Source organism: Furipterus horrens, unplaced genomic scaffold, assembly GCF_987537825.1.
Source record: "Furipterus horrens unplaced genomic scaffold, mFurHor1.1.pri manual_scaffold_11, whole genome shotgun sequence".
Lineage (NCBI taxonomy): Eukaryota > Metazoa > Chordata > Mammalia > Chiroptera > Furipteridae > Furipterus > Furipterus horrens.
This window is the reverse complement of record NW_028327181.1, coordinates 50,933,209-50,941,758: the sequence shown is the minus strand read 5'-3', so window position 1 is coordinate 50,941,758 and position 8,550 is coordinate 50,933,209. Positions and strand designations below refer to the sequence as shown.

General features: G+C 45.9%; 1 protein-coding gene across 1 annotated transcript in view; it reads left to right on the top strand.

Annotated features, from left to right (window-relative positions):
- Nucleotides 1-1,626: 1,626 nt before the first annotated feature.
- The window catches only part of DNAH9 (dynein axonemal heavy chain 9), a 303,753-nt gene continuing 296,829 nt past the window's right edge, over nucleotides 1,627-8,550 (top strand). Inside the window, exon 1 of the mRNA XM_090290843.1 lies at nucleotides 1,627-2,043. Within this exon, the coding sequence (XP_090146969.1) occupies nucleotides 1,627-2,043 (417 nt within the window). The remainder of the gene's footprint in view (nucleotides 2,044-8,550) is intronic.

Here is an 8,550-nt window from a genome sequence, read left to right as displayed (position 1 = left end):
TGGTCAGAAGCCCTCACTCAGACAGACATCTTCGTCACCTTCACAGGTTCCTGTGGTTCTATTTTTATGTAAATTAGAGCAAAGGCACAAAGAGAATGAAGGGCAAACTAGGCCACGGTGGAGGTGGTAGAAACTTTATTTGTAGGCTGTACAGGAACTTAAAGGGCCCGAATTCACTCAATATATTGTACAAAACATGACAGGATTGGTGCGTTTGGAGGCCCTAAGCATTAAAACAGCAACAATGCCCTCCCATGTGTAAAGAAAAATCTCTAAAAAAGTGAATATGTAAGGAGCAATCAACTTTTCTTTGATATACTTTTTTTTTGATATGCCAATTATCAAATCCATCTTAAAACTTGTCTTGGTGCTTCTGCTTTGTCCCTTCATTCATAGTTGGTCTGCCTGCTGTTTAACCCAGCAATGACAAAACACTTGCAAACATAAGGATTCACTTTCTAATGTGGACATTTTCGTCATAGCCCCTCTCGTTCCTCAGTTATAAAATCAGTCATTTTACATTGCAGCTACTGGTTTTTCCTGAGAGGCTCTTGTTATCTGAGCTGCCTTTGACAGGTGCTTATTCTGTTAATTTTACTTTGAAGCCCATTATTCATGTTGCTTTTTACCCAGAAACTCTGCAGTCTCTGGTTGGTGGGTAAAAGCAGGGTGTAGGGCAGAGGGGAGCTCATTTCAGGCCTCATGCTGCTCAGGTTGTCCCTTTCCTTGTCCCATTCACACCTTACAGGCATGTAAAGGGACAAGCTATTTACATCCTAATCGTGGAGAAGGACTCAGCAGGTGACAAATGCTAATTCCTGAGGTCAGGAAAGGTGCTTCATGTTATTCCTTTTGGAAGACAAGATCCTGATATCTGGGCAGGATGAGGAGGCTCTGCACGTCCCACACATTGAATGGTGCTTTGCTGAGGACGGATTGGGGCCATACTCGTGGAAATCCAAGTGACCTCAGAGTTTGAGTCCACACACTTGAGGCACAGACAAAGCTGCAAACTAAGAATATATTATTTCTGTAACATATTAAAATGCTGAAACTGGGCTGTTCAATATGATAGCTACCGGAATAAATTAAAATTAAATTTAAAAATCCAGTTCCTCAGTCATACTAGTACATTTCAAACGTTCAAAAGCCACATAAGCACTGTTCCAAAGTATTTCAGTCACCAAGAAATAAAAACTTCGTTCAATTTCCTTACATCTGTTTTATGATTTGACATTGTTTTAAAGTTGGAAAACAGGTGAAGGACCCATAATATTTTCAGTGCCTGGAGACCTCTAAAGAATTTAATCTGACCTTAGCCAGCAGCATCCTTAACAGCATTTATATCTTTGACATTCCCTCCAGCACCTCATCAATAAACCAGTGACGAGGACAATCACCCTGGAGGCCTCCAATCTAGGAGATCACTCACTCAATAAGAGCGTCGGCGGGTGTCTCAGCAACAGCGACGCGAAACCACCCCTTTCCCCGCCGTCCCTCTCCTACCTTATTAGACTGCAAGGGGTGGGGCCAGGAATCATGTGGCCAATAGGAGGGGAGCAGAGGAGGGAGTCCTGGCCGCGTCCCCGTCACTAGGGAAACCGCTTTTGCCCGAGTGAGCGCGGGATGCCGAGCGCCGAGAAGCCGGCCGCGCTGGCTGGAGAGAACGCGGACCTGGAATCCGGCGTGGACCCACGACTGCGACTCCTCGGAGCCTACGTGGCCCAGAGCCTGCGGCCGGCTGCGGGCGTCTGGGAGCGCTGCGCGGGCACGGCCGAGGCGGAGCAGCTGCTCCACGCCTTCCTGGGCCACGATGCTTCCGAGGGGGCAAGGCCGCTGCTGGTGGTGCGGCCCGGGCCCGGAGGCCTGGCACTGTGGCCGGGGCTGGACGCGGGTCCCGAGTCCGAGCCCCCACACGCTAAGGGGCTTTTTTTCCTGCGCACCAGGTCCGAGCCGCCCGGGCCCAACAGCCTGCGCGGCGCGGTGCTTTGCGGGGACATCCCCGCTGCGCCTCTGGATCACCTGGCCGCGCTGTTCTCTGAGGTGAGGGTGGCTAGCTAACCCCGCGCGGGCTGCCTCTCGGGAGGGGGAGGGGCGGGCAAACGGGGTGGAGGCGGGGCCTCGGGAAGGGGCGGGGCCGTAGGAGAGTGGAGACTCCTTGCCGAATTCGAATCCCAAAGAAAAGGGGCTGTGTGGGGGCGGGGCTGACACCTGAGAGGCGAGCTGGGGAAATCTAAGTGGGGGTCAGGTCAGAGTGAGACTGTGAGGGGTCTAGGACTTGGTGCTGCCCTAGGCAGGGTGCAAGAAAGAGTCTCGGGAAGGCCAGAGTCTGAAGAGTTCCTGGGGCCTGACCTCTTTTTAAGGCTATCTTAATCTCTCCGGTTAACTGGCGCTGGGGAGACCGGAAGTAGTGAACAAACGGGCAATTCTGTCGGGTCACTGAGGCTATAAACAGTCTTTGCTTCTGGGGAAGAGTTGAAAGGGGGAGGTGGTTTGGTTTTGATTTTCAACAACTTCATTATACAGCCATTAACCAAAGATCAGCCCTGTGCCCAGATAAGTTGGGACATCCCGTTGGAAATGGTCAACAGGCATTTGGAGGGGCCTGCCTGGCGCTCAGGGAGGGGGTCTCCGCAGGTGTGGATTTGGGCATGCTTTGGTGCAGGAGATTTAAGAGGGGGTCTTCAGGAGAGATTCCTGGGACGTTAGACCTTTCTGGAAGGGGAGTACACTTCCCTGCAAGTTGAATGTGTGTGCTTCTGGACGCTTGGTGCCCTTGCAGATTATGAAATAAGAATGTACAGAGTAGTAGCTAAGTGATGTTTCATGTGGTAGGTGAATACCAAAGAGATATAGTCAAGATCTCACACATGGAATTAATCGTATACTTAGAATACTTAAAACCAGTATGACTGGGGTGGAGGCAAATTGCCCCCCACCCCCACCCCATGTGCTGGACTCGGGTCCTGGAGGCTCCCCACTAAGTCAGGTGTTAGCCCCGTTAGTTGCTTTTTTAGGAGGTTGTGAAGGAGAAAATTTTCCAGAAGGGTCTGACACCACACAAGTTCTCAGGGAACCTCTGAAAGCTAGGTTTCTCAGGTAGATATGAAAGTAATTCAGTATTTTAACAACCAGAATGGTTTTACTGCTGTGCACTGTCTGAACACCATCCCTGAAGAAGTCCAAGCTTGGATCAAATCCCTTCGTGAATAATAATGATAGAAAGAATCATCCCTGGGTTCAGAGGAGAGATACTTGTGTGTTGTGAGAGCCATGCTTAGCCTCAAGTTGTCGAACTGGCTCCTGAACAAAGGAGAAGAATTAGGATAAATCGAGAGCAAGATAACTTTCAAGTGTGGGGAGCAGAGTGAACAAAGCTTCAGACAGGGAACTACACCTCATGTATGTGGGAGACAGCAATTCCATCTCAGTTCTATTTCATGGCCAAAGAAATATAGTCCAGCAAGCAAAAGTAATTTTAAAGTAATTCAAACCCTTAAATGTTCAAGAATTTTGGCTGGCACATTGAAAAGAGATTGGAAATAAACTAAATGTTCATTAATAGGCAACTGGATGAATGAAGTAAGGTCCATCAATAATTAAAAGGAATGATTGATATGAAACAGTCCTTAAGATAAACACATAAGATAGAACTCACTCTTCCAACATTTTTCCAGTGTGGAGTACAATACAAGAGGGGGACCCCCCAAAACCGGAATTATCTTCTGGAGGTTGGGCCCTTATAGTACAGGCTTCCTCCACTAGGTGAGTGTGTCCTAGGAAACCATCTGCATCAGTGTACCAGCTGGCGTTGTTGTGCGAGGCTGTGTTCGGATTCAGTGAATTTTTTTTTTTTTTTGAAGACGCAACACATCTGCCCATTTCATGACGGGTGATTTATTAGGGGCACCTGCCTGCATTGTGCTGAGCAGTTTTTGACCAAAACAAGCATGACCTCTATGCCTCACCCTCCCTCTTCACCCAATCTTGCCCTGAGCAACTTTTTTTGTTTGTTTCCCTCCAATGAAAAAGTCCTCAGAGGGGAATGTTTTGCTGATGTGGAAGAGGTGAAACAAAAAATGGCAGAAGCACAAAAAGACATCAAAATTGACAAGTTCAAAAACTGTTGTGAGCAGTGGAGAAAACATCTTGATATGTGTATTGCATCAAATGGAGAGTACTTAGAAGGTGGCTGAAGTTTAAACCTGTAAGAATACACAATTTTTTATAAATAAATCCTGATTTTTGGGGGGCAGTTTCCTCTCATATTGTCAATCCCATGTACATAATTGTGCAACAGATCCTTGGACCCCCCCCCCCTGCTTTTGCATGACTGAAACTCTACACCCACTAAACAACAATTATCTGCCTCTCTCTCCCTCCAGCCCCTGGCAACCACCATTCTACTTTGTTTCTATGAGCTTGATCACTTCAGATATCTCATATAAGTGGAAGCGTGCAGTATTTGTCTTTTCGTTACTGGGTATTTAATTTCCCACGTGTCCTCAAAGTTCATAATGCTGAAATTTAAGATAACTTTTTAAAGGTGCAAAGTTCTGTGAATAGTATGTTACCATTTCTGATAAAAAGAAAGGAGAGAGGGGGATAAAGAGAGAGTAGAGGAAGGAGAAGGGAGACAAAGAGAGTAAGGGAAAGAAGGAGGGGGGAAAGAGGGAGGGAGGAAATTCATTCACAGAGTAATGCACAGGGGGAACTGGGTCTCTGAGGTACCAGGGTAGGTAGAAGACTTACTTTCCACTGTAAAAGCGTTTATACTTCTAAAACCTGTACCATGTGAATGTGTTATCTATTGAAAAATCTAAATAAAATTACTTTTAAAATACGTCCAGCCTTTACTTTCCTTTCTCAAAACCTCCAACAGCGGTTCTTAGGCTGTTCCACCACCTTCTTCCATCTTTCATGCACCCTGGAGTTGATCCAGTGCCAGCTGAGAACTGCTCACCCCCATCCCTCCCCTCCTGCCCTCTCTCCTCTACTGTGGATCCCCCTCGCCCTTCTGCCTTTTCACTCAGTATCACTGAACCAAAAAATCCACCCTCGCTGAGAGAAGTCTTCCTCTGCTGTCCATGGGGTCGGGGGGTGGGGGGGGAGTGTGCAGTGCATGAAGGGTGATGGTGCTCAGAGAAGAGATCCCTCTCCCAGCTTCTTGATTCACTGCTGCCAGTTACTCTTGCCTAGAGCTCTGGAATGTGAATGCCCTTCTGAAGTCCTGTGTTTTGTAGAAGGAGCCTGGAACTTGGAGTATAATGGACCTGTGTTCAAATGCTGGTTCCGTTGCAAGCAAAATTGAAACAGACTCCTGGATACTGAGGACAGACCGATGGTTGCCAGAGGGGAGGGGGCTGGGTGAAAAAGGTGAAGGGGTGTCAAAGTTCAAATTGGTAGGTCTGGAATAGTCATGGGGATTTAAGGCAGAGCATAGAGAATATAGTCAATAGTATTGTAATAACTGTGGTGCCAGGTGGGTGCCGTTGATATTGGGGGCGGGGAGCGCGATTGCTTCACTGTGCTATACGCCTGAAACTAATGCAAAATTATATTGAATGTAAACTGTAATTGAGAAATAAAATTTTTTAAAGAAAGAAAAAAAAGGGCAAAGTCAAAAAAGATTAGGTGAATAGTATTGGGAATATGTTATAATAATATGCTCTATTATCCAGCTAAATGCATTTTTTCTGAACATAATTTTCAACCTAGAGGGATATAGCTAATTAGAAGGAATAAACATCAAAAATGCTGATACATTTAAAAAACAAACTGGTTCTGTCAAATTCATTATTGTGATGTGAACAGGTTAGCGCACCTCTGCCAGGGTCCAACTACCTTACAGGGTTGTCATGAAACTTAGTAATAATATATCAGGACAGCTGGAATGGAGTGTGTTATGTTCTAGGTAATCCATAAAGGACAGGAATTATTGTCACTCTTCATCCCACTTTAAAGCTGCCTCGCCTTCCTAACCCATCCTTGTCACCTTGCTCTATCCAAATCCAGTTCTCCCTGGGGTGCTCAGCTGTAGTATGTCCAAAATCTCTTCTCTCAGCCTCACTCTGTGATGCTCTTGCTTCTTTCTTGGTTTAAAAAAAATGGAGACAATAAAATAAAATTTCCACAAACTCCTACACCTACCCCATATGCCCCTGTCTGTATTCATGTACTCTGCCGTTCTCTCCATTGCTGAGATGGACTGTCTGCTGTCATCTGATGCCAGCCTTAAATCCAAAACTGCTACTTGTGCTCTGAACCCATCCGTTCTCATCTCCTCCAGATAAATCCTGTCAAGCAAAATCCTCATTCCTCCCACCATCTATCATCCCATCTTTATGGCCCCTGTAAAGCAAAATGTCTACAATATGTGTCTGTTCCTGCCGGGTCCCATTCTTTTCCTGTTTTATCTAATACTCACTAGGCGTTTACCCTCACTGCACAGGAGGGAGATTAAGGAACCTCTCCGTGTCATGGCAACCTCTACCCTCAGTGTCCCTGCTTCAGGATTTAGCCCAACTCATGAGGGCCTTCTTCTGGAAGAACTTCCTTCGCTTGCCTTCCAGGACACTAGTCTTCTGGTTCCCCCTGTCTCCATGGCTGTTCCTTCTCAGCTTCTGCAGGACATGCCCCCTCCTCTTCCAGCTTCTTAAAATTAGAGAGCCTTCGGGCTCATTCCTTACACATCTCAATTCCTACGGGGTGCTCATTCAGCTGTTACAAACCATCTGTATCCGGCACCTCCCAGCTTTGTTATCTCCAGCGTTTTCTGCTCCTCTGAACTCCCAGCTACCATAGCCAACTGACTACGTGGTGTCCCCAGTTAGAAGTCCAACAGATACATAGAATCCTAATATGTCCTAAAACACACTCTTGCACTTCCCTCGAGAACTTACCCCACTCTTATCTCCCCACTTCAGTTAATGGCAGCTCCATTCTTCCTGTTGCTCAGTCCCAAACCTGGGAGTCATCCTGACTCCTGTTGTTTTTTTTACAATTCCACAACTAATCCATTAAAAAGGTCGTGTAGGCTGAGCCTTCAAAAACGTATGTAGAATCAGACCATTTCTTACTATCTCCTCTACTCCCCCGTGTGCCAAGCCACTGTCTTCTATATTATAGTCATAACTTGCTAGCTGATCTTTTTCCACTTTGGCTTCCTACAGTCTATGCTCAATGTAGCAGCTGAAGTGAGTGATCCTACCACATCACCCCCTTACTCAAAACCCTTCACTGGTTTCCATTGGTCTGAGAGTAAAAGTCAGAATTCTCCAGGCAGGGCTACAGGTCATTTGACCCCCTTTACTCACCCCTACTCTTCTTACTCACCCTGTTCTGGTTTCACTGGCCTCTCTGCTGCTCCTTGATCACACCAGGCACACTCCCACCTGAGGGCCCTCCCACTGTCTGTTCCTTTCAAACACCTACACTTCCCCCAAGAATATACACAGCACTTTCCCAGTCCTCCCCAGTTTTCATTCAGATGTCATCTTCTCATGATACATGCACCAATCGCTCCATTTACCATTGCACCCCCTCCATTTCTGATTCTCCTCACTTGCTCTTCCCCCACCCCCACCATGGGTCTTGTTCATGGACTCTTTCTCCACTAGAATATAAACTTTATGAGGTCAGTAATCTTTGTATGTTTTGTTCACTGGTGTACCTTCCCAGCACCTAGAACAGTACTAGTACTTAATAGGTGCTCCATAAATATTCATTGAATAAGTGAGAGAGTGGCTTTTAATTTCATAGAGAGTTCACTTTTGTTATCTTCCTATCACTCAAAGCCCAACCCAAACCCACCTACCCCTTTTTCTTCAGACAGCAAACATTCAGGAATCCTATGAATGTGTACTGAGTGCTTCCTATATGCCAGATCCAAGGGAGTATTGCATGTATGTAGAAATCAGATGACATGCGGTACCTGCCTTTGAGGTCTTAGGGAAATTCTTGTTTATATTCTCTCCCTTATTTATCCTTTCTGCCCCAGGTCCAAAGCATCCTTTCTTAACATGAATGTGAGCAGAGCTCAATCTGTGACATTTTATTTCTTCAAACTCTCAGTCCACCTGCGATTGCAAGTTCTCAATTCAGTGATTGTTTTCAGACAGACCAGGCAAGGATCATCCTCTTGGATTTCACTTGTTAGACCCAGGTATTCTGTTTTATAGCCACACAGACTTATTAGTCATATATAGAACCCAGCCAACCATGTAAATCCATATTCCCTTTTCATTATTTACTCAACAGTCCCTTATCATGTTATTGGATTTTCTGTTTTTCTCTATAGTACTCCCTTTATATTAGTTGTGAGCTTTTGACAGACAGAGTTTCCTAGTGAGCTCTATTAATTACAACTTTTTAAGTTGCTAGTGATTGAAAACTCTATTTAAACTAGCTCAAGAAGTTCAAGAGCAGGAGCTGAAAGGATGTCATGGGCCTTAGCCTTTCTCCATCTGTAGACTCCTCCATATGGCTCCATGCGGTGGCACGGTGGCCACTAGCAGCTCCATGCTCATAAACAAAAAAATGCTTCTCCTC